Source organism: Theobroma cacao, chromosome 7 (genome assembly GCF_053813885.1).
Source record: "Theobroma cacao isolate CCN51 chromosome 7, ASM5381388v1, whole genome shotgun sequence".
Classification (NCBI taxonomy): domain Eukaryota; kingdom Viridiplantae; phylum Streptophyta; class Magnoliopsida; order Malvales; family Malvaceae; genus Theobroma; species Theobroma cacao.
This window is the reverse complement of record NC_142645.1, coordinates 2957346-2981806: the sequence shown is the minus strand read 5'-3', so window position 1 is coordinate 2981806 and position 24461 is coordinate 2957346. Positions and strand designations below refer to the sequence as shown.

General features: G+C 36.3%; 4 protein-coding genes across 10 annotated transcripts; 2 read left to right on the top strand and 2 right to left on the bottom strand.

The window, feature by feature from the left end:
• The first annotated feature begins 2 nt into the window (after positions 1 to 2).
• On the top strand, positions 3 to 5662 carry LOC18593661 (putative F-box protein At5g52610). 6 transcript variants are annotated; one of them, XM_088808514.1, is made up of 6 exons: positions 189 to 238; positions 928 to 1214; positions 2436 to 2602; positions 3745 to 4961; positions 5243 to 5312; positions 5406 to 5662. In XM_088808514.1, exons 4-5 carry the CDS (start codon positions 3818 to 3820, stop codon positions 5296 to 5298), a joined length of 1200 nt encoding a protein of 399 aa, XP_088664640.1. In that variant the 5' UTR covers positions 189 to 238; positions 928 to 1214; positions 2436 to 2602; positions 3745 to 3817; the 3' UTR covers positions 5299 to 5312; positions 5406 to 5662. The 6 variants fall into 6 exon arrangements, with proteins under 6 accessions (XP_017979956.2, XP_017979957.2, XP_088664641.1 ...); XM_007020979.3 differs by having other exon boundaries at positions 216 to 238; positions 928 to 1027; XM_018124468.2 differs by lacking the exon at positions 2436 to 2602 and having other exon boundaries at positions 99 to 238; positions 928 to 1027.
• Positions 5663 to 7255: 1593 nt separating this feature from the next.
• On the top strand, positions 7256 to 13088 carry LOC18593660 (putative multidrug resistance protein). The gene is made up of 7 exons (XM_007020978.3): positions 7256 to 7438; positions 8008 to 8062; positions 8178 to 8365; positions 8651 to 9108; positions 9195 to 9735; positions 9853 to 11810; positions 12414 to 13088. The coding sequence occupies exons 1-7, from the start codon at positions 7256 to 7258 to the stop codon at positions 12787 to 12789; spliced, it is 3759 nt and encodes a 1252-aa protein (XP_007021040.3). The 3' UTR covers positions 12790 to 13088.
• A 1550-nt stretch (positions 13089 to 14638) lies between these two features.
• On the bottom strand, positions 14639 to 15626 carry LOC18593659 (protein NDR1-like). Its single transcript, XM_018124480.2, has one exon. The coding sequence runs from the start codon at positions 15458 to 15460 to the stop codon at positions 14837 to 14839; it is 624 nt and encodes a 207-aa protein (XP_017979969.2). The 5' UTR covers positions 15461 to 15626; the 3' UTR covers positions 14639 to 14836.
• Positions 15627 to 19459: 3833 nt separating this feature from the next.
• LOC18593658 (gibberellin 2-beta-dioxygenase 8-like) lies at positions 19460 to 24461 on the bottom strand. 2 transcript variants are annotated; one of them, XM_018124474.2, is made up of 5 exons: positions 24324 to 24461; positions 23424 to 23530; positions 21791 to 22275; positions 19927 to 20248; positions 19460 to 19824 (listed from the first exon to the last, which is right to left on the bottom strand). In XM_018124474.2, exons 3-5 carry the CDS (start codon positions 22252 to 22254, stop codon positions 19594 to 19596), a joined length of 1017 nt encoding a protein of 338 aa, XP_017979963.2. In that variant the 5' UTR covers positions 22255 to 22275; positions 23424 to 23530; positions 24324 to 24461; the 3' UTR covers positions 19460 to 19593. The 2 variants fall into 2 exon arrangements, with proteins under 2 accessions (XP_017979963.2, XP_088664480.1); XM_088808354.1 differs by lacking the exon at positions 24324 to 24461 and adding an exon at positions 23694 to 23931.

Here is a 24461-nt window from a genome sequence, read left to right as displayed (position 1 = left end):
GTTCCAAGGGACAGCAAATTTTTCGTTTCAGTTTCAGTTCAGTTGTGTACTTAACTTTGCATGATATCAGCCTTTTGTCAGCAATCAAACCGCCAAATGTCTCTATACCATCAATGTTCACTAAAACATCATCGGTTACAAATAAAAACTGTTGGGAAACTTATTCTTCTTCTTGTATTCTTCTCTCTGGTTCTCTCACTGACAATTCTCAGCAGCAATCCAATTTCAGAGAGGAAAGGTGAAGGTTTTTACTCTTACTTCATGATTTCTGAACTGGGGTTTTTCAATTCTTTGGTGTTTTTGATGTTGCATGTCCATACATGTTTATAACAAGAGTAAAGTTTTTAGAATTAATGAAATAAGTGACAGTTGATTTTTGTAGTCTGTAATTTCATTGGATTATAAAATGGGTGCAAAGATTGGTTTTCTAAGAGCAGAAACTAGTTAAATGACTTAATGAATGCAGTTCCCAGATTAATTTCTTGGGAGTGTTTACAATTCTGTGTATGGTGTTCTTTTTATTTGTTTTGGGATAGTAAATCTGCTAATTTTATGGTTAGCATGGTTTGTGAATTTCTAGGAAAGAGAGATTTCTGAAGATTAGATTATCTGTGTGATGATATAGCTAGAGGCCCATGTTTTGTTTAAACAGTTTTAATTGTGGCAATTGGGCTGATTTTCTGTGTAATTTTGTTCTTACTTTTTGTAATTTTATACTATTTAGCTGATAGTTTAATGTTGTCAATTACCTTCCAGTTCCACTTCTACATATTTTGTTTATTGCTATTAAAGGCCTGATGTTTCATGGGAATTTTGTATGGAAATTTCAGATTCTCACAATTTGCAAAAAAAAAAAAATTTGGTGATTCATTTGCACCTTTCATTTACTTATATATCTCACTCATATGAATGATTGCTTTCTTGAAGGTAAGAACAGTGGAAGCATGGCCCATTTTTGTGGTGCTTCCACAAACTAACTATGGTAGATAGTTAAATACATACGGAGAATGATTTCCTTCCTTCCAAGGTATCTATTTAATTTTCTCATCAACTGCGTTTAAGATGAAGTTTACAACCTGATGCCAATGCCAGAAAGTATACGGGGCTTACCAATGAAGAATACTTTCTTTGATGTTCTCATCAACTGCAATTAAAATGTGTTAGGTCAGACTACGAAATGATAACCGTATGGCTTGCTAAACGTGAAAAAACAGGCAAGTAAATCGTGTCAAAAAAGAAGTATACTCAAATATTTTCATCCAGGCTTGTCTAGATTTAGAAAGGAAGTGATATTGCATTTCTTTAATAGAAGTATATTTAAAAAAAAAAAAAACCGTTCCGTAATATGAAGATTTTCAAGTGAATCATGTAGAGACAAGAAACTTTGACAGGTAGTGCCTGTAATCTTGCATGACATAACTGTGAGTCTAGAAGTTAATGCATTCTGCCTGTACCAACTACACCGTGTCAATTTTTGTCATTAGATGTGTGCTTATGCATATGCACACGGGACTGCATATCTATTTGCCGGCAGAATGTAAGCAACAAAACACAATTTAGCCTTCCCAGTTGTACACAATACCTCTGGCTGATGACATGCAAATTGCAAAGTAATTTGGACTGTATGATGTGTGTCATGTATTTTTAACATAAATTAGTCCGGACCTATAATTGAACACTTCCATCAAAAAAAAAAAAGAGTTCTCTTAAAATGATTGTTTTTTCTTTAAACATTTTTAACGGCCATAAGAGACCCGAAGTTTGGAGGATGCCATTTGTGGTATTGTTTTCACTTTTTTTCCTTGTGTTCATAAGTTATGGACATGTTTTTCCTTATTTTTTCACATGATTTCTTCCATTCTGAACTGGAGAGTCCTTTCCCTGTTTTGTCCTGTTTTTGCTGACCTGTCAACTTGTCTATTAGACAGTCTTCAATTCTCCTCATGAATGTGTTTGTGTTCATTGTTGACACTTTCAGCTTGAAAATTGATATATAAGGAAATGAGATGAAGGTTGACCTTGAGCCTTCGGTTTGTGGTTTTTATGAAGAGAGCTTGATATAGAATATTATCACACATAGCTGGCTATATATTCTCTTCATAAGACACTTTCAAAAGTATTGATATCAATGAATATTCTAACCTGTGATGCTTTATATGATACGGTGTAAAATGGAGGAAAAGAGAAAGAAATTGATGATACACATTATTATTTGCTAACCATGGCATATATTTGGTTGTCGGTTACTAGAAGAGGCACAATCTTTAATTACTTGTTAACCTTCACGGCCAGGTCATTAAATTACTTCTAGAAAATCCTTTTGAACCATAAAAATATAAAACCTTACTTTTACTGATTTGTTAAGCAGCAATTTAGTATAAAATTTACCATTTGAGCTTTCTTTCTCTCCTGGGATTCTTTGTCATCTGTTCCAGTGCAAACCTACCACTTGTCAAAATGCATGAACTCCTGGATTGCCACTTTGAAGAAAAGGTTGTTGTTAGATGAGCGTTATAAGTTCTGGAGTTCTCTTTCTACCTCATTAGGAAGTGGTCTCTAGTCTCTTTTTCTCAAGGGCAGCCAGACGAACCAGATGAGATCTGTGAGTCCCCAAACCCCTTCTGTTGTTTTCTTGGCATTCGATCATTCATCTATAAATAAAAATTTATGTATGTGACATCCTTGCTAATTGAGGAAAAACTTTGTAACTTGAGTTTAGGATGAGCTGTGAAGAATTGCAGTTCACTTGCTCATGAGATTGCAATGTTTTTGTTGTCTAAAAATTGTAAAATCGATATCTTTCTGGTTTTGATGCCTTTTTTCAAAAATTTGATGGACTGATGAGGATTCTTGATTAGGAATTGTGAGTTGTGGCTAACTTTACCTCATGGTTGGAGACATTGGACTTTTGGTTCTTTAAAATCAAGGCTGTGTTAATATCGTTCCCCATGTTGATCACAGCTTTTTATAAGATTACTTGTTTTATGTGACCAATGTTTTGACATTATATATGAAGAAAACTAAAATATGGATGACTATTTTGGAAGGCTATGAAATAGGCATGAAATTGCTTTGATTATAGTGAGATTGAAAGAATAGGCTTGCCACACCATTCAAAAATCAAACATAGACCTGTTGCATTTGAATTTTGTAATGTGTCTTCCTCCTGCATTCTCTTAAGTATTTATTGTTCGTTTTTCTCCATCTTTGCTTTCTTGATAGCATTTTGGTTCCTTTGTTAAATTCCTAGAATTTTCTTTTGCAATACTACTTTTAACTGTTTCATGCCAACGCATTTATTATGCTACTATAATGTCTATGTCCATGCATGTCTAGACTAATGGCCTTGCCCTTGATCCAGGTTCTGCCTGTAACAATGATGTGTCTGTAACGTAATTTAAATCTTTTACATCTCCTTGAAAATTGCTTCACTTATCAACTTTTTTACTATCACCCACCAATGAGGTTGTGTGTTGAATGGAAATGCAATGATACTCGCAGAACTGTAAATAAAAATTCAATGAGATTTTTTACTTTTCCTCTACCTGTTGCCCTCATTTTCAAAATAAGTTTTTGTCAGATTGGAAATTAGTGTGTTTTGATCTTACAAAGAGATTTTAGAAAATCGTTCCATTTTCATGTATAAATATTAGCTATCATTAATCTCAGCACTTGTTATGGGAAAAAAGTTGTTGATGTCTTCTGCATGTTTAACTAAAATAACTACTAGACTTAATCTTGCAGATGGTTCCCATATGTCAATCTTAGGACAGTTGTCGCTTTTTTATTGGACAAAGAAGGTGAAGAGAGGTTAGAAATGGGTGAAACAGGTGACGAATGTGCTCATTGCATAACTGATAAATGGTATGAGGTAGAATATGCAGAAAATGTGCTTGCCAATATACTGTCAAGGCTTCCAGTTAAGTCACTTTTAGCATGCAAATCTGTTTGCAAGCACTGGTGTCAGTTGATAAGTAGTCAGGCTTTCATTGATTTGCAGCTACTGTGGTCTAAAAACCACTCCATTTACATAGTTTATCCTTACATGGATATGATGATGACATTATATTTGATGAAGGACGGTGATGAAATCACTAAAAGAATTACCTTTCCGTATTGTGACAATCTTTCTCCCCTTGCCATCATTTGTTCCTTTGATGGTCTGCTCTGTTGTATCAACTATACCTGGAAGGTGGACTCAGGCATGATAGTTGAGGATGTAACTGATCTGGAAATCCGCATCTGCAATCCTGTCACTAGAAAGGCTCTATTACTTCCGAAAGGTAGCGCATCCGAAGAAAAACCTTCCATTGGAGTTGCTTTCGGTCCACAGATCAACGAGTACAAGATATTTCGATTTTTCTGTGCCAAGCGCATATCTCTTGCTAAACGTCAATCCCGTGCTAACCGTCATCAATGTGAGGTATATTCATCAAGCACTGGATCCTGGAGTGTTATAGGTCGTGTACCTTACTGTCCTATGCAATCTAGCCATAGCCCCCTGGGGTCCAACCATGTTTTTGTCAATGGAAAGATATATTGGTTCATTGCTTCAGACGAAGATCACATGACCCCTGGCTCTATCCTTACAGTTGACATCGACGAAAACTTTGGAACTATTGAGCTTCCGAAAGAGGTCACTGAACACTCATACTTGGTTGATCTTGAAGGCTGTTTATCCCTAGTTGCTGTATATGATGAAGATGAGATTGTGAATATATGGATTTTAGAAGACAAGGATAAGCCTAAATGGGAACTGAAATGCAGTGATCCTGTTCCCTTCTCAAATGATGAATGTGTTGAGTTTGTAGTTGCAAGGGAGAATGAAATTTTCTTTATAACTTCAAATCATTATTATATTTATGAACTGGACCAGAGGTTTTGGAGGGAGCTTGATTTGAACGACACTTCTGAAAAGAAATTTCCAGTTGCTGTTGCATACACAGAAAGCCTTCTCTCATGTAAGTCATAAATTCATTTCTGAATGTTATTTTATGTTATGATGGACTTATTGACACCATTTTATGGTTTAAATCCTAGTCTGATACCATTTAGAAACAGTTTGAAAGTCTAATAGAGACCAGCCAGACTTTAGCTTTGATTAGCTATTTTCATGGACTTAAACATAGATGCATTTCTCTTCATGTTGTAAAGCAGAAAAAGGAAAAACAGGCAACATGAGGTCATGATTAGTTCTAATTTATATATAAGTTAACAATGCTTGAATCTTCTTCCCTTACAGGTGATGGACGCATGGATCCTCAGACAGAGGACATTTCCAACAAAAGGAGCATTTAAATAAACAACTCTCTGTATATCTCTTGTTATCTTTTGCTTCTTTTACTCGTTTGTTACTTATTCATCTTGAACTCTGAATCAACATAATCTTCGTATATTTATTGCAGAAAGGAGCTTTAGAGGATGAACAAACGTCTCCAACTGTCTTATGTTCACCACATGGAGATCTTGCACCTTTCTCTTTGCCATGAGCAGGCTCATAACTTGTGATCGTTTGTCAACACAGACGATCCTTCTTCTGGGCAATAATGCTCACCTTCTTTATTTTCATGTTATGATGGTGTAAGGTTGTCTGTGCATCTGTTTTATGTCCGATGACTTATTTTAATTTGACAATAAAGATATCGGTGTTTATCTTGGCAAATGTGATGTTACCTTTTCCCTGGATGACCTACCATTTCTGATCCCTAAACTAAAAACCAATAAACAAATTTTTGGTCATGTGACTGGTCTGTGAGCTTACTCCTATTCTGTCTTTTTAAAGGTTCTGGAAAGCATATTAGTGGAAAAAAATGCCTGTAGAATGTCGTAGTCTCATGTAAATACAGACTGAGACATATAGCTTGAACATGTATTAAGTATATGTAGACAACACACTGCTGACAAAGAAGCATCTTACCTGATGACTGACTATCTTTCAGGGTATATCTCAACTTTCACCCTTGGACACGGAGTCATTTTCATTTAGTAAAAGAAGTTCAGTGACTGTTGACTGCAGTGATGAATTAAACAAGAATATAGGCAATCAACTTGATGAGTGTGGAATTAGCCTGGACGCCTATTCTTGTGTTATGAGGTGTATTCTTGCTTTCCAACTTCAGCAAAAAACAAACCTTCTCAATTTTAAGAAGGAGCTCCTTTTCTAGGTTTGCCATGAAATGTTCATCTCTACAAAAATTTTTGTATTAAGATATAAACATTGGCCTTGTTTAAATGAGGGTGTGAAATGCTATGTCTTGCCAGTGTGGAAGTTTTCTCACTGAAGTTTTCAGTATAAGTTAAGCAAATTGGATTCCCTTTTATCCTACTGTGATCTTAGAGTATCCCCAATATGGAGCATTATATTCTCACAATAAAAAATATTATGAATGAACCAAGTTTTGCAGAGACTAATAAGGTATATTCCCTTTTCTAACCTGGCTCTACGCAACCCTTGTGCGTCAAATTCTCACTGGCCTGCCTCTTTAGATATATATTGGGAAAAAATAATCCCAGGTGACAGATTCAATATCATTGGGCAACATAGACTCTTTCAAGGGGGTCCAAGATTGGACTTGACCAAAGCTCAAAATCACAGAGAATTGCATGAAGGAAAAAGACAATGGAAAGATGTGAACAAATTGCTATAGCTTGGAAAGTAAAACAAGTTTCAGTTTCCAAAGGAGGCAGCTCCATGAATTTCCAAGGACCATGTGCAATTTAATACTCTAAATTTTTGTCTTTGTTTCTTGGTACAAAAGTTGCTAAAGGCATAAAACGTGAAAACAAATGCCAATCTTCTGAATATAAAATAGGTGAGCCTGGCCCAACAAAACAAGGTTATCACATTTTGCAGAAGAAAAATTCTACTGCATCTGATTTGCCTCAGCATCATCAAATCAAGGTTTCCCAGCTAATTTCAGAATATTAGTTATTTGATTTGCTTTGTGTGACCTTGATAATAAAGCAAAATTATCCTTAGCTACATGACTGGTTGGAATTATTGAAACCAACATTCATTCTGCCGCCAAGATATACCCATAAACCGGCCAAATTAAAAACACATTAATTCATTCCATATGGCGTTGGCGTAAAAAGGGGACTCGAGTAAGACAGTAAGATAGATTCTGCCTGCAAATTAGAATGTGGATAACAGTACATAGTCCTGCATATAAAATGTAATGTAAGCCTCAATTAGAATTGAAGTAAACTATAATCACAAGGTAAGGGCTCATTTCTCCTGAAAGGAACATAGAATATGGCTGCCAAAGATGGCATGTTCCAGTATGCTGATGGTTTGGACAAGCTGTTGATGTTTTTGGGAACTTTAGGCAGCATTGGAGATGGATTGCAGTACCCTCTTACAATGTTTGTACTTAGCAAAGTGATCAATGAATATGGAAATACTAATATCACATTGTCTAATGATACTGTAGATAAGGTATGTGCCATTAAGTTCCTCTCATGACATTTATTGTTTTAGTCAATAGCTGTTGCATTCTCAGGATATGTAAAGATATGACCAAAGGTAAAGCTATGGCCTTCAGACCTGCCTAGCAGCAAATCCTAGCTATTTACATGGATAAAATTGACTCCTATCTCCATTTATGATGAACCATCAGACAGGTTTTCATCATTTAAGTTGTATTTGCTCTGTTTTGAATTGTGGTTTGGTGTTTGAAGTTAACGTATTAAGTAGATTAAACTGAATTCTCTTTAGATTCTTGAAGTTATCAATGGTGTAAGTGCATGTGGGATACTTTATATAAACATTTTGTATCCACTCTGCACTATTATTCCTCTTGGAAACTTGTTGAAATCCATGGTAATATACAAACAAAATGGATCTTTTGTAACTAATTGAAGAATTGCTAGGAAAAAATGAAGGAACCTTATGAAACGAATATACCAGAATGTTTTTGTAACACCTATCTCATCATTGCATCAAGAACTTCAATTGTGATACTTAATTACTTTGTTAACTCTGCCACTGTAAATTCTATTCTGCAGTTTGCACTTAGGCTGCTCTATGTTGCAATTGGAGTTGGACTTTCTGCTTTTGTTGGTAAGTTGCAAGTCTAATAACTTTCGGCAGAGACTTTTCATAACAAAGAGGTAGTCATAAAAACTGGATACAAATAACGTCCTTTGCTTCCTTGTGATGCCATTTATACTTACAGAAGGAATTTGTTGGACACGAACTGCTGAGAGACAGACTTCCAGAATAAGGACAGAATACCTGAAATCTGTCCTTAGACAGGAAGTTGGCTTCTTTGACACTCAGGAAGCTGGCTCGTCCACAACCTTCCAAGTTGTGTCAACCATATCTGCTGATGCCAATGCAATTCAAGTTGCAATATGTGAGAAGGTCTGGATCATGTAGCATTATTCTTTTGCACACAAAACTCATTCAATGTTGTAAACTCAGGGGAAACACTGCACTTTCTCCTGGAAAGAGTAATAACTTGATTTATCTATCCAAGTAATCCCAGAAAGGGAATGCGTTATAGTAGTCAATAGATAGATCATTTCTTTAACCATGTAAGAACTATTGGCTACTACATGATACTTTGAAGGTTTGTTATTAGAGTTATTTAGAACATATTCTTCATCAGTATGCTGTTCTAATAATATTCCTTTTTCCTGCTTGTAGATACCTGACTGCCTCACATTCCTTTCGACTTTCTTCTTCTGCCTCGTTGTTTCCTTCATACTGTCATGGAAACTTACCTTAGCTGCCCTGCCTTTCACACTGTTGTTCATTGTTCCTGGACTTGTATTTGGGAAGCTTATGATGGATGTGATAATGAAGATGATTGAATCTTATGGTATTGCTGGTGGGATTGCAGAACAAGCAATTTCCTCGATAAGAACTGTATATTCATATGTAGCAGAGAATCAAACACTAGATAAGTTCAGCCGTGCCCTTGAAAAGACTTTGGAATTGGGAGTAAAGCAAGGTTTGGCAAAGGGCTTGCTGATGGGAAGTATGGGAAGCATTTATCTAGGATGGGCTTTTCAGGCATGGGTAGGGACTTATTTAGTTACTGAAAAAGGAGAAAAAGGTGGCTCAGTTTTTGTAGCTGGAATCAATGTCATAATGGGAGGATTGTGAGTTACTTTCTTTATGGTGGACTTTATTTTCTAATATCCTGATTGAACTTTTAACTCATTATTGTTTTGGTTCTACATTGCAGGAGTGTCTTGGGTGCACTACCAAATTTAACTGGCATCACTGAGGCAACTGTTGCTGCTACTAGGATTTTCGAGATGATTAACCGTGTTCCTACCATAGACACAGAAGATAGGAAAGGAAAGGCTTTATCATATGTAAGAGGAGAAATTGAGTTTAAGGGCATCTATTTTAGTTATCCATCAAGACCTGATACACCAGTCTTGCAAGGTTTAAATCTTCGAATTCCTGCTGGTAAGTCTGTAGGTCTTGTTGGAGGCAGTGGTTCTGGCAAGTCCACAACCATTGCATTGCTTCAAAGATTTTATGATCCTATTGAAGGAGAAGTTTTCTTGGATGGATACAAAATAAGGAGACTTCAGCTGAAATGGTTGAGATCTCAAATGGGTCTAGTTAGCCAGGAACCTGTACTGTTTGCAACATCCATAAAAGAAAACATACTGTTTGGGAAAGAAGGAGCATCAATGGAGGATGTAATAAATGCAGCTAAGGCAGCTAATGCCCATGACTTCATTGTCAAGTTACCTGAGGGATATGAAACTCATGTAAGCTAACTTCTACTCTGTCAATCAGGAACTGTTTTCAAATTACTATATTTGAGTTAATTCTAAAACAAACTTATAAGCCTTTAATAGTAACATGAAAGCTGTGAGGATTTCCAGGTCGGTCAATTTGGGTTTCAGATGTCTGGTGGCCAGAAGCAGAGAATTGCCATAGCTAGGGCTTTAATCAGGGACCCTAAAATCTTGCTTCTCGATGAAGCTACTAGTGCACTGGACGCACAAGCTGAAAGGATAGTGCAGGAAGCAATTGACAAGGCATCAGTAGGAAGGACATCAATCATCATTGCTCACCGCCTATCAACAATCCGAAATGCAAATCTAATTGTGGTCCTTCAAGCTGGTAGAGTAATTGAATCCGGGTCACATGATGAACTAATGCAAATGAATGGTGGAGAAGGCGGAGAATACTACCGGATGGTAGAGTTACAGAAAATGGCATTGCAAAATGAAGCTTCTGATGATTCAAATTACCAAACTGAACGAAGATATCACCACAGGATGCATGCTGCACAAAGCCCAATGAGTTATAGATCAAGTGCTCCAAGTACTCCAGCATTAAACCCTTTCAGCCCTGCTCTATCTGTGGGAACACCCTATTCCTACACCATCCAATATGACCCTGATGATGACAGTTATGATGAAAACTTAAAGCAACTAGCTTATCCTGCTCCGTCCCAGTGGCGTCTGTTGAAAATGAATGCACCAGAGTGGGGAAGAGCCTTGATTGGAAGTCTGGCTGCAGTTGGCTCAGGAGCAGTTCAGCCCATAAATGCGTACTGTGTGGGTTTACTTATATCAATTTACTTCCGCACAGACAAATCTGAAATCAAGTCAAAATCCAGCACCTTGTCATTCATTTTCATAGGCATAGCTGCTCTCAACTTTACATCCAGTCTCCTCCAACACTACAATTTTTCAGTCATGGGAGAGAAGTTGACAAAAAGGGTACGGGAGATGTTTCTTCAAAAGTTGATGACATTTGAGGTTAGCTGGTTTGATGAAGAAGAAAACACAAGTGCTGCAATTTGCACAAGATTGGCTACTGAAGCCAACATGGTTCGCTCCCTTGTTGGGGACCGAATGTCATTGCTGGTTCAAGCAATTTTTGGGTCTATTTTTGCTTATGCAGTAGCACTTAAACTTAGTTGGAGACTATCACTTGTGATGATTGCAGTTCAACCACTAGTTGTTGGGAGCTTTTTTTCAAGGAGTGTCTTGATGAAGAGTGTGGCAGTAAAAGCCCAAAAAGCACAGAAGGAAGGAAGCCAACTAGCAAGTGAAGCTGTTGTAAACCACAGAACTATTACTGCTTTTTCTTCTCAGAAAAGAATGCTGGGGCTTTTCAAGGACACCTTAAAGGGTCCCAAGGATGAAAGTGTCAGGCACTCCTGGCTTTCAGGTTTAGGCCTATTTAGCTGGCAATTTTTCAACACAGCCTCTACAGCATTAGCTTATTGGTATGGTGGGAGACTATTGACACAAGAGTTAATAACATCAGAGCACCTTTTCCAAGCGTTCCTGGTGTTGCTATTTACTGCTTATGTCATTGCTGAAGCTGGAAGCATGACTAATGATTTATCTAAAGGAAGCAGTGCCATTCGATCAGTTTTCTCTATTCTTGACAGGAAAAGTGAGATTGATCCTGATAATACATGTGGTCTGGATATCAAAAAGGCAATTAAGGGCCGGATAGAGCTGAAAAATGTGTTCTTTGCGTACCCAGCCAGACCTGACCAGTTGATCTTTAAGGGTCTGAACCTTCAAATCGAAGCAGGGAGGACAGTGGCACTAGTGGGACAAAGTGGTTCAGGAAAATCTACCATTATCGGGCTTATTGAAAGGTTTTACGATCCAATCAAGGGATCAGTGGCCATAGATGGAGAGGATATAAAGAACTATAATTTGAGACTGCTGAGATCCCATATCGCACTTGTCAGTCAGGAGCCAACCCTGTTTGCAGGAACTATCCGCGAAAACATTGCCTATGGAAAACAGAAAGCTAAAGAATCCGAGATAAGAAAGGCTGCAAAGCTTGCCAATGCTCATGAATTTATAAGGTATGGGAACTGCATTCTAGTTCTGTTTGATATATAAAATCACTAAGGAAAAGTTTAAAATTGGTTGAAGCTGTAATCAATGTAGATTCATATCTACTGCTACCTAGCAGAAGTAGGCAGTATGACCTCTACCTGCATCCTTAACTTCGGATTAGGCTGAAAGTTGGCTAACCCAGCAAGGTTTCCTGAAGATGAAAATCACTAAATCACCCTAAAGAATGACTAAACTCAATGGACTAGGCTAGTCATTATCTGAATTGTCTCTAACAGAAAGCTAGGTCCTTCCCTTGTATCCCTTCTACACATTGGAGGCAGGGGCGCCTATCATGTCAAACTTAAACCCTCCAAACCAATCACTGAAGTTAAGTTTGTATCTACTGATAATCTAGAAACTGCTGCTGCAAATATCCTGCCAAGAATGATATCTGATTGATCAGTCTTCCGGATGATGAAGCCTCTTAGATATGATCTGACCCAGAATAGGAGTTTGTTTTTTGTTACTTCTAGTCAATGAACAACCCCATTTTTTCTTTCCTCACAAACCCTATTCTACTGCCTAGGCACCCTCTTTGTTTGTTAAGGTACTTGTTATGACATTTGCAGTGGAATGAAAGATGGCTATGACACAAACTGTGGCGAGAGAGGAGTTCAGCTATCCGGGGGTCAGAAACAGAGGATCGCACTGGCACGTGCAATAGTGAAGAACCCTTCAATTCTGCTGCTTGATGAGGCCACTAGTGCACTTGACAGTGTGTCGGAGAGCTTAGTTCAAGAAGCACTCGAGAAGATGATGGTTGGCAGAACATGTGTAACCGTTGCTCACCGGCTATCAACCATACAGAAAGCTGATACCATTGCCGTCATCAAGAACGGGAAAGTTGTAGAACAAGGGTCCCACAATGAACTAACTTCCTTGGGTCGTAAAGGTGCATACTATTCACTGATAAAACTTCAGGGTGGGAATTCTCCTTACCGGTAAACCTTAAAGTTATGAGCTGAAGCCATTTGATGAAGATGGAATCCACCATATACGATTTTGTAGATATGGGCAAAGAGTTTGGTATTTACTTGCCGAATAACTACTTCGAGCTCGGTAATTGGTTTGCACTGTAGATGTAGACATTTATGCTTTCAAATGATCAACTCAGCAGATTCAGATTATAATATGTGAGAGTTCACTCTTAATAGTTATGATAAGCATATACATTCATCTTAAATCTTGTTCTGAACAAATCAGAAATTTGAACAATATTTGCTAACTTTTTTGATCTTGGGGTATAGGGCTTAATGCCTTGAAAGTAAACCTTCACTTAGCCTTCTTGGCACAGTCATAGTAAAATCCTCAAAGCATAGAGATGGAGTTCTGAATTTACAGGGGTTGCTTTAACAACAGAGTTATTTACTAAAAAAGCTCTGCACTATTGCAGTGAAATGAATTTTTAATCTTTGATTTAGGTCCAAACAAGCTCTTAAGGCTAGCAGAAATTTAATTGATCCTAGACCCAATCTCAATTGGTTTTTTTTTCTTTCACGCGGCATATACCTTGGTGAGCTGATGTGGTAAAAAAATCCAACTCATTTAGCATCAACTGCCATGTGTCATGTAAGTTCGTCGATCATATGCCTTGTGAACAAGAAAAAATAGACTAAAATTAAGTCTAACAGCGATTAAATTTTCCTTAAAGTTATTTGAATCTACATCAAAGTTTAAAGATTTATTTGAATGCACTACAAAGTGAGTACTCAGTTAAATAAATTACCATAGGAGCTTTTTTTATTGTTTAAACCTACTAAATGTACTAGTCTGTCTGGCCCTACTTATTTCATTCAAAGCTCAGCATAGTTTCTCCAACAATATCTTATTGAACAAATATAGATAGTTCTCAAATCATTGTTATTGCCTAGAAAAATTAACATTTTCTGCAGATCAACTACTTTCATCAAGCCTTTGAACATGTGGTAATCAATTTCTTTTTATTGCTTTGTTTACATCGATCAAGACCCTGGTAAAGTAACCAAGATCTGTCTTCGTCAACAACATGTCAATTACTATTTATATTTAAGGACCAGCAGCTTTGAATTCTACTGTTTATGTTTCAGTCAACCTGCCAGTTGAAGCCAGAAGTTTCTGCCAGGTCATTTAAAGCTCCTTTTTATATCAGAAATTAAACACCCCTCCCCCACTCCCACTACACAAACTCATCAACCAAGCAAAGTTGCTAAGAATCTTCATACAAAGAAAGACTTTTCTTCTCAAGAAAACTTTGGGGAAGTTTCCTGGAGAGACAACCTCAAAGAACTTTCACAAATTTCTACATCAACAGAGGAATCCTAAGAAGTTTCCTTTTGCTTGTGCATTGCATTTCCCACTTACTAGTGGGATACCGCGTTTAGATTCCATTAAGAAATGTTGCTCCCTTTTCTAGTAAATTTCCTGTTTCTTTTCCCACTGAACTAATCTTACCGCTCAGATGAACTATCAGGATTAACTATTACCAATCAATTTGGAACCACATTTTTCAAGTGGGTCTGGACTGCTTTTGTTCTCAATCAAGCATAAGTTACAAATATCTTTAAGCAAATCTAATCCAATCAATTGCAGAAACAGATTCAGCTGAAGAAAGATCAAAATCTTCATGTGCTAGATTCCCTGATCCACATCTGCTGATGGTAGTGGAATAAAGTAATGGGGGAGGGAGGGGGAGGGGTGAGGGGGCAAAACAAGCTTCATAGAGACAGAAAATCAATGTTTCCCACTGCCCAAGAAAAGAAAAAACCCAGAACAAGAAAAGAACTTAATTCAAATCTTCATACAATAAAACATCTACTTTCTAAAAACAAATTCTTCAATGCAATTGAATCAAACAAACAATTAATCCAAATGTTCACTGAAAATTAAAGAATCACAGTTCTCAATGTTGCTAGGTGCTACCAACATCAACATTTTCCATTTCTTTTCCTTCTCTTCTACAATACCAACATCCCAAAGTATGCTAAAAAGCATTAAAACAAAAAAAAAAAAAAACTCACCAAAAACTAAGCAGAGTGAAGACCAAGAAGTTCACCAAAGCTCCCACCAGCACACAAAAACTTCCCATCTTTGGTGCCATAGACTTAAGCCTGATCCCTTTAGGGTAAACTTTAACACCACTAGCGTTGACCAGCACATCTGCTCCTACCCTAATCTTATGCTTCTTTGTATACCAAAAAATGATCTTAAACTTCACCGCCGTCGACATATCCACCCGGAAAACCCCCGTTCCGTTTTCCGAAACAGCCCGTAAAGCCACTGTCGTGTTAGCAGTCCCTTGAGACTGCTTCGTAGCCTTCTTTTTGTGACCCTGGTAAAACCCCTGAATCACACCACCGCCTATGACATGACTTCTGTTTGGAAAATCGTAGACCGTCACGTTCACAGGATCATACTTAATCCCTTTGTCTTTGTTAGGGTTGTCTAGCCCAAGTGTGAAGTTTAAGGTAGGGTCTGTTGAGAGGTTTAAGGTTTTATTAAGTGATGGTAAGTACAACAATTTTATGGAACATTTAGGGTTGGAAGTACGTAGACTCAGCCACATGAAAAGTGCAGTCAGACCCAGAGTGAAGATGAAGCTACAGCAACACCTACAACATCCTCCACCGGAATCCGCCATGTTTTCCGGTGACTGAGAATTGGTGTTTTTCTGGTCAAGTGTTGCAAAAAGGGTTTTCAGCTCAGAAGAAAATAATGAAAGGCCAAGAACACGGTGCTTTGAAGCCTAGTACAAAAGAATGATTTGTTTGCTTTGTCCCTCAGCGTTTTCTTTTAAATAATAAAAAAAGTTTGCATCATTATTGTAATATATGCTCTTCCATGGCTTTTGGGGGTTGATAAAGGCCCTTTGGCAGTGATTTTTTAAGGGTTTTGAGCCAATGAAAGGTGGACAAGTAGTGTGGTGTTGACTAAAAGGACCAATAAAATGAGTTGTTGGGAGAAATGCTGGGTGGTAGTTGAGGTGAGCTAAGGATGAATGGTGAATCTTAGATAGATACATATATGTTGAAACACGGCAAGTTTCAACTTTGGAGGGAGATTTGGGTTTTGTTCTTAGTAAGTGAATCCAATGTGTACTCAGTCTTGATGCATGAAGGGAATGATTTAATGAAAAAAAAGGGAAAAAAAAGGAAAATAAACTCTTACCTATTTCATAACAAAAGGATATTAGTATTAATTTTGTTCCCCCTTGTTTGAATTATTAAAATGGATTATAGTTGTTTCCCTAATTAAGGTTCATAATTAGTAATTGGGGGAAAATAAATAAGGAAAAGAAAAGTACAATTCAATGTGAACACATCATTAAAGAAAGACTTCCACTTGATAAAATAATAGGTCTATTTTGCAAATTTGTAATTATGTGTAAGTTACTTGGAAAATAATGTGCTATATATTACTATTAAAAACTTGGTCATGGTTGACTAACCCAACCTATGGGGATTTGAGGTATTGGCCATATTGTTTTGGCTGATGATTGATGATAGGAAGATTTTTCTTTTTTAAATTTATTAATGGTCAATTATGGGGTGTTCTGTCAATGTGCATGTGGCTTCTTTTCTTTATTCTTGTTTTGGAAGTTTTAAACTTGGTTTCATCAAGGAAACAACCCTCCACTATAATAGTTTACACAATTGGGTTCCTATACTTTCTATTATATTTAAAAAAAAACTTAAACATTAATGTTCATCAAATCCAATATCAATTAACATTTATTTATTGACATGATTTATGAGGTGATCACATGATAATCGAAGTGAATTTTTTTTTTTTTTCCCTTGTTCACACCCGCCACATAATATGGCCTTAGTTGCCACATAGTCACATCATATTATATGTCACATGAACAAAAAATGTTGGCTAATATTGTGTCGAATGATTGATAATTTTTCATTACAGTCTTACAGATTAAAGTCTTGTGCTTGTAAAATATAAGAATATGATTTTTTTTAATACAAATCAAAGAATAATTAATGTTTTCTTTAGATACAATAACAATGTGAGGCTTATATAAACTAATATAGTTTAAGGACTTTTTTTGTAATCTTTATCTTTTGGTCATGACATGTGACATAGAAATTTGTATTTTCAGGCTCTAGTTTTTCCAGGAATTAAATATGAATGAAAGTTTCATTTACATGATCTATAATTTAAAAAGATTTATTAATCAGCATAATATATGTTAAATACAACTTAATTAATGTATGATATTAAGTGAGAAATTTGTTGGTCAGCAAAAATGGATAAACCAGATTTGGGCTAGTAATTGGGCCTTCTATCTTACATTTCAAAGGCCAGTTTATGGCCCCAAAAGAAGAAAAATAGGTCCAATATATCAACATGGGCCTAGCTAATTTCTTAGTGGGCTCTATTACAGCCCATAAGTATTTCTTGGAAGCTGATCATGGGCCTACCTCTTGATTTGGAGAGTTGGATTTAATAATAAGCTTCATTTGCTAAGCCCACTTCTCCTTCTTTGAAAGGTATTAAGTTTTCTTTAGCCCACTTCTGAATTGTTGGGTGTTTTTGTTTTTGACAATTACTTATGAATTTGATCTTAAAATAATGGAAAATTTCCACACATTCCTTTTTTGTATAATTTATTAAATTTCAAGTAATTTTCTCGATTAATATATGAGTCATTATTTTTAAAAAAAGATTTTTATTTTTTTTTATTTTACTTCTTAATAACATCGTAGTTTATAAATCAATGATAATATTATCATATTTATACATTGACGGTATATTAAATATAAACTCTTAGTATATATATTACTCACTCCCATCCTAGTTCATACGCCGCAGTGATACAACACGAGATTCCAAATCATTACCGTTAACATCTCGGGTTTATATTTTTCCTTTTCTTATATATGTTTGGATTCAAAAAATTGTCGGGTTAATAACATTTTTCGAGTTTTAAGTATTAAAAAATGAAATTTAAAGAAAACCAATGTTTGCATAACTCAAAAAAGTTTCATTAAGAGAAGGGAGAATTGGGGAAAAAAAAAAAGAGAGTTTTGGAACCATCGATAACAAAGAATAAAACATGCACGTGTAGATGTGTAATCCATGAGGGTTTGGAGAGGAGACTTGAAGACCAAAAATGCATGGCCAAGATTGAAAACAAAGTACCTTTTCTTCTTAACCTGCCCCCATGTGACAACTAATGGGACTTAATTAGTCCACATTTTCTTGCAACTTTATAGTCGGCAACTAATGGACAAAAAATTATGTAGTAGCTTAGGACATTAGGCTTGTCTCTCTTTTGGACTCTTCTTTGCATTAAAAACAACACAAGATTGTGGTTGTGTGGTATATTGTCGTAAGAACTAAGTCACATTTTTTTAAGTGGTGAAATTAATCCCAAAAGATTGTTGTGGAAAAGACTCTATTTAATTAATTATGTCGAATAATTATTTTATATTTTGGAATGTGATATTTTAAAATAATAATTATGTCGTTGTTTTTTCAAAGATGAAATATATTTTAAATTTATCGTAAGAGTTATAAATGTAGATGGTTTGAGCTTCCACGGTTGAGATGTTCAATCACTAAAGTGATGAACAAAAAAGACGATGTAAGAATGTAAAAATGGAGTATGAGATGCGACGTTATCTGTTAGAAATAATAGTGATTAAGATCGAACAAAGTATTCTGCTTATGAATGATAAGATTAAAAACTTGAATCAACATAATTTATTCAAACAAAAGATTATTACAAGATGTTTTCAACTTTTACTCTTTCAATCGATTCAACAGACAAAAGCCTGCAAGTAAAAAGAGTGAAAGCTGGGAGTTATCACTTCAATAATATGCATTTTCAAAGTAAGTTGCATGCACCAGGTAAAATTTTAAAACCCAAGATACTCCAAAGTTACATTGAACTTTCCACTAAAGTCAAGGGCAAGGAAAGTAATGTCCAATAGGTAAATGGTGGTTAGACGTGATTGAAAATTCAGGACGTCTCTTTCTTCCCGAATAACCCAAGGCAAACACCAACCTGACAAGCATGTTGTGTCTAGGAGCTTGCCAGCACAGGGGGAAAGAAAAGGGAATGGGGGGGTGAGGAAAAAGAAAAGGGTTCAAAGCGGGGGGGGCATGGTAGCAATACTAGCAAGTGGCATAAATGTGTTGATTCTTGGCACATAAAGTCATTTCATACACGTGAATGAAAATCAGGGATGTTTCCCATTTCGGTTAACCTGAGGCCAACTCGAACCTACCAGCATATTGTCTTTAGTAATGTCAGATGAGGGAAGGAACCCGGGGCCTGTTGGCAATTTGGCAAGCTGGATCTCCTAGGGCCTTCCACTCTTTGTCCTTCTCCCATATGCAGGCTGTTGTCATTCACCACTTGGATAAAGTACTTCCTGTTCCAGCTAGTGCTCACCTTACCCAAAGTCAAAATGCTCTTGGCAGCATTCACAAAAGTGAAACCCCATGACAAAAAGAAATAATACTGTTGACAATGGCAGTTTTCTCTTTCCATCTTATAAATTTAACATAACAATAATCAAGTTTTGGGTAAGCCTTGAAGCTTCAATTAACCATACAAATTTGGGATTTTCATTCTTTGTAATTGGTTGAAGCACTCAAAAATAATTTCTATATCCAAATATATACTTTATTCTTCTTGCAGAAAATGTTCAAACAACAACAGCCAAATGAGTAGTTGAATCCCACATACAATTATTTTCATAAGCACTGTGGCTAAGCTGTCATGGAATGCAGCAGCTCACAAGGCATTCCCCTTCACAAAAGAAACCTAGAAAGGCCTACTTTATCCCCAGTAGCTTTTACATCCTTCCCGATTTGCTCTCTATACTCTTTGAAGTTAAAGTTTCTGTATAAAGCTGGCTTGCTGCAGCTTTCTATTACAGTTTCGTAGGTGGGGCAGTAGAAGTATGCCATAGAGTACCTTTCAACCTCTTGATTGGCAACCACTCGGTGAGTAATGCTCTCGTACATGCCATTACTCAGTGCCTGCATTATTAGATTGAATACACAAATTAAGGAAGTACACTGAACCTAACTCTTTGAGTATTAATTAAGATATTGTCACAATTAGTAGCTGATACATATTACCTGAAACAAGTCACCAATGTTGATAACTAGGGCATTTGGATTGGGTTTAACGCTAACCCATCTTCCATCTCTCTTCAGTTGCAATCCCCCTACCTGGTCTTGGGATAAAATGGTGAGGAAATCAGTATCAGTGTGAGGGATAATGCCAAACATCCTGGAGGAGTATGGACAAGGAGGATATCTATTCATTCGAAGAGAACTAGAGCTCGGTGAACAGTTCTCTTGGAAATAATTTGGTTTGATACCCAAATTTTGAGCTAAACATTCAGCCAATCTTTGAGCCAGTAAATTAGCTTTTGTTGCATACTCTTCAATGGTTAACCTGAAAAGCGAAAAGTGGTGAAACAATTAGACCACTTAGTTAACAATTTGAAGCACATAATTACAAAAGAAATCAAACTTTGGACTGTAATAGAAGGGAAATTAATTGGTCACACGATTAGGAAGACAGTAACACTAGATTGATTGTTACTATTTATCGAGACCTAATAGGCCAAAAGCTTATGAGGGTGATGTTACACATGCTGCCTTAGCTTCACTTGCAAAAGCGCGTTGGGGTGACAGCCACAGTGGCAGTGGTCTGGTGGCTGAGGGCACACCAGGCCATGGCTGCGATAGCCTTTGTGGGTTTTGGAAATGTTTGGCAGGTGGGTGGTAACATAATGCCAACTTCATGAAGCAACATCTATAACTACAAAATATATATAGGACTAAGATAAGGTTTGAGGCTGTAATGTGCAACATGGCCATGGGGTTTGAAAATGAAACTTTAGGTATCTTTGTCTCCCCTAAATCCTGTGTTCTGCTCAAGTGTACCTACTATAAAATTATGAGATTTTATGATAATGATCATAGATAGACCAGTAGAGTAAAGGCAACTGTAAAGAAATCCTTTTGAGTCTGTAGCAATTAGCACTTAAACTATATATTAATAGGGCTATGACTCGCAGAATGAGGTTCAGGTCCATAATAATAACAGCAACTACAGTCATTTTTAAGAGTTTCCTTTTTTTAGAACCAAGAGGTCCCACTTGACCTGAATAATCTCTCTACCAATTAAAATTAGTAACTTGGATTAAGGTTTAATTAGGCAGCAAAGACAAAAACATCTGTGTTTTGATGGTCTGGAATGTGTAATGAACCTAACAGTGAAGAGATTCCACGCATTTCATGAGGCATGGTGTCAAAGGTCAAAGGTCAAAGGGTTCACAATCAAGCCAACCATGTGTCTCAAAATCTAATTAAAGCCTAGCTTGTCATGCTAATAAGTTTATGAAATATACTAAGCAAAATAAACCAGTAATAATAATGACTAGCTGGATCAAACTAGGAGTAGCAAGCAATGAATAAGAATAGTGTTTAACCAATCCAAAACTAAATACCTACGAATTTATACTTTTATTATACATTGAGTATAATTTTAAGCAAAAAAGGAAGACTCTTAAAATGCCAAATGTAGAACTTCAGCAAAAATTGATGAAGAAAAGTGAGAAATTTGGTGAATTCACAGCTTGTTCTTGCATATATAGAATGTACATAACTAATAAGTTCATGCATATTAAGGAGAGTACTACATATATATATATATATGAATATTATCATGGCTTTTGTTTTTTTAATAAAATTAAAGGGTAATTTAACTCAAAGTTGAATGACTATAATTCTATATGTGTATAAAAGTTTAACCTTAATTTCAATTAATTTTGATCTAGATTTCTCTGGCTGTTACTTGTACTGTATAACCTTTTCTTTTTGTTTTTCTTTTTGGTTCAATAGCCTAAAAGTTGTTCCTTGTTATTTCATGAAAAGACAATGAAGTCCATCTATGGTGCATAAAAAGTAGAAGATAATATAATTTAAGTACCTGAGCTTATTGCTTTCATCCATTCTCGAAACATCTTTGAGGGATATATGCAATGCTTCTGACCAAGAGAGGTTCCTCAAGCTAGTAGCCAGAGGGTTCCCCCATCGATAGCTTTGAGCTGATAAATTCAGAAAGTTCTTCCCAGCCTTCTTGTCAAAAGGCCGATGAAACACCTTCATCTGCTCACTTTTCAACCTGTCTAGAAGCTCTTCAGGAATCCCATGATTCACAATTTGAAAGAAACCCCATTCACTAGAAGCTTCAGCCATCTGTTCTATGCACTTTTGCCTCTCAAATGGTCCAAGATTCAAACCACTGAGATCAATCAGAGGCAGCTCAATTTCCTCACAGACTTCAACCATGGGAAATTTCTCCATTTCAGCAGAGCTCTGGAGGATGGCCTTGTATTTCTCGAAAAATGGAGGTTCAACAGCCATTGAGATGGAGAGGAAGTTGGAGAACATTGCCTCACTATCTTCTCAATCCTGATGAGACAAATATGCACAGAAGTAAGTAAGTCATGCTCAAAAGAACTCCTTATATGAATTGTAAGTTAAACTGATCATAAAAGACTTTGAAAATCCCAGAATAAATGATCCAATGATCACATGGATGCATATTTAATACAATGACTTGCATATAGTTCAATGATCTTAGACCAAAAACAATGGAAAACTGCATCTTTCAAAATTTATTGCATTGGTCTTCCATAAATGAAAAACTGCTATATATTTGCTTTGTGAATGTTCTTCTTATGTTTTGGCCATGTCTGTTGGCTTTTGCTTTTGCTCCTAAGCCCTCTTTTATGGTGGTACCTTCCCATCGTAAATTCTTCCTCCCTTTAATAAATTTTTATGGATTGACCGAGCAAAAAAAATTTTTGTTTGTTGATCATTGTGAATTCATACATACATAGTACATACTGATGTCCTCACTGCTTGCTGTATGTTTTGGTATGTCTGCAGTTACTGTTTTCATTATTTCATGACAAATAGTGAAAGAAAATTACAACAATTTTATCCTTTTGTTCAGAAAAGTCAACTAATTTCTAATTAAGGCCAGCAGGGAACATTACATTGCATCAAATTTCATTTCCTAAAATAGTTACATGTTTCCCCTTGTTTTTACTCTTATTACATTGGATCTGATCTTGCTTTGCTGGTGATATCTGGATGTCAAACTTTTTACTGCCATATACACATTTAAAGAGATTTATTTAGCAGATCATAAGTACTGATTCACATTGGATTATGAAGTGCTACTACAACCTATACCAAGACGAGAAGAGTTTCATGGTCCATGACCCTTTGAATTCCCTATATATTCACCAAATGAGCTTGGAAAATGTTAATCTAATTTAGCAAGTGAGTTCATTAATGCAAATATTCGTTATTTTTAATTGGCTAGAACATAACCCAATTCTCCAAACTCTTATACACCTATATTCTGATTCCACCTAGCTACTTGTCACTATAGCTGGAGACCTTTCACCAAAGTGAAGTTATAGGCCTTAATTTATGTGCTCTTAATAGACCATGCTGTGTGCTAGGTGGATCAGATAGTGGTAGATGGACAAGTGCATATAGTTCCACAAAGTGCACTTATGTATCAAACCTCCTTGTAAATTAATTACCTGATAAAGCTTTCATGAATTTGTGTCTGTTCAGCTTATCTTCCCATAGCAGATAACATGCAACTCCCTAAGCAATTAAAAGGAGGACCAACAGCCACACCCCATTTCTGCAATTCATATGCAAAAAATGTTAATGGACGTTTTATTAGTGGACAGGAAATGATTAAAAAAGTAAAGTAACATAAAATGGGATATGCATTCTAGTTAAGAACAAGAATCATTGAATTCCTATTGGTTGAGCCATGATTACTTTGATATTGGATGACCAACCTAGAGAATAAGTGGGAGCTCTTCAAGGAAATTGACAAGTTGATTTGTGCCGACATCTTAAGAGATGCAAACTGTTTTTGTAGGTTCTTTTGGCTAAGTTTGGTGCGGACAGGAATGATATTTCCACAGTTAGAGGTAGCTTTAGTGTTTTTTTAGGCTGATTAGCTTGTTGTATCAAGTCTATTTCAGGCTTTCTTTTGGAGATTTTATCTCTCTGCCCCTCATTTGATGGTTTGTTTTCTCAGTTGGTGGGATTTATATGTATTTGAGTTGGTTCCCCCTATATTCCCAAGGGAGAAGACTTCTTTAATTGGCTGAGCAAAAAGGAAAAAGAAAAGAAAGAAGGATGACCAACATAGGATTAGGGCTTTATGCTGAATGCTAGCTGATCATGATCATATATTCAGAAAGTAAATTTCAAATACTATGACACTCAATTAGAACACACCAAGGACACTTACAGAATCAGTACTTTGCAGAAAAAAGAAGTAGTACTAGCTATGACTATAACAAGAACAAGCAGAAAAATGTGCCCTTTGCAGAATTACCTAGCTGCCATAACTAAATCTATAGGGAAATGCACTAGCTAGCAGCATGATATATATAGTAGACGAGAGGGTTTGAACAGACCTTGCTTACATGAAAGAGTAATGCAATATAGGGTTTTTTGAGCTTAAAGAAAGAGTAATAGCCCATACTACATTATAAAAGACAAGTTCATATATATTTATGTTCAAGTTTGAACATATGCTATTGGCTGAGAGAACT

Excerpts from the sequence above, each read along its gene's own strand:
- LOC18593661 (XM_018124467.2), top strand. The coding sequence starts at position 114 with ATGTTCACTAAAACATCATCGGTTACAAATAAAAACTGTTGGGAAACT. Across the intron at positions 239-3,744 it reads TCCAATTTCAGAGAGGAAAG|ATGGTTCCCATATGTCAATC; the intron begins GTGAAGGTTTTT and ends TTAATCTTGCAG. Across the intron at positions 4,962-5,242 it reads CACAGAAAGCCTTCTCTCAT|GTGATGGACGCATGGATCCT; the intron begins GTAAGTCATAAA and ends CTTCCCTTACAG.
- LOC18593660 (XM_007020978.3), top strand. The coding sequence starts at position 7,256 with ATGGCTGCCAAAGATGGCATGTTCCAGTATGCTGATGGTTTGGACAAG. Across the intron at positions 7,439-8,007 it reads CTAATGATACTGTAGATAAG|TTTGCACTTAGGCTGCTCTA; the intron begins GTATGTGCCATT and ends TCTATTCTGCAG. Across the intron at positions 11,811-12,413 it reads AATGCTCATGAATTTATAAG|TGGAATGAAAGATGGCTATG; the intron begins GTATGGGAACTG and ends TGACATTTGCAG.
- LOC18593658 (XM_018124474.2), bottom strand. The coding sequence starts at position 22,254 with ATGTTCTCCAACTTCCTCTCCATCTCAATGGCTGTTGAACCTCCATTT. Across the intron at positions 20,249-21,790 it reads GATGAAAGCAATAAGCTCAG|GTTAACCATTGAAGAGTATG; the intron begins GTACTTAAATTA and ends TTCGCTTTTCAG. Across the intron at positions 19,825-19,926 it reads ACATTGGTGACTTGTTTCAG|GCACTGAGTAATGGCATGTA; the intron begins GTAATATGTATC and ends CTAATAATGCAG.
- LOC18593659 (XM_018124480.2), bottom strand. The coding sequence starts at position 15,460 with ATGGCGGATTCCGGTGGAGGATGTTGTAGGTGTTGCTGTAGCTTCATC.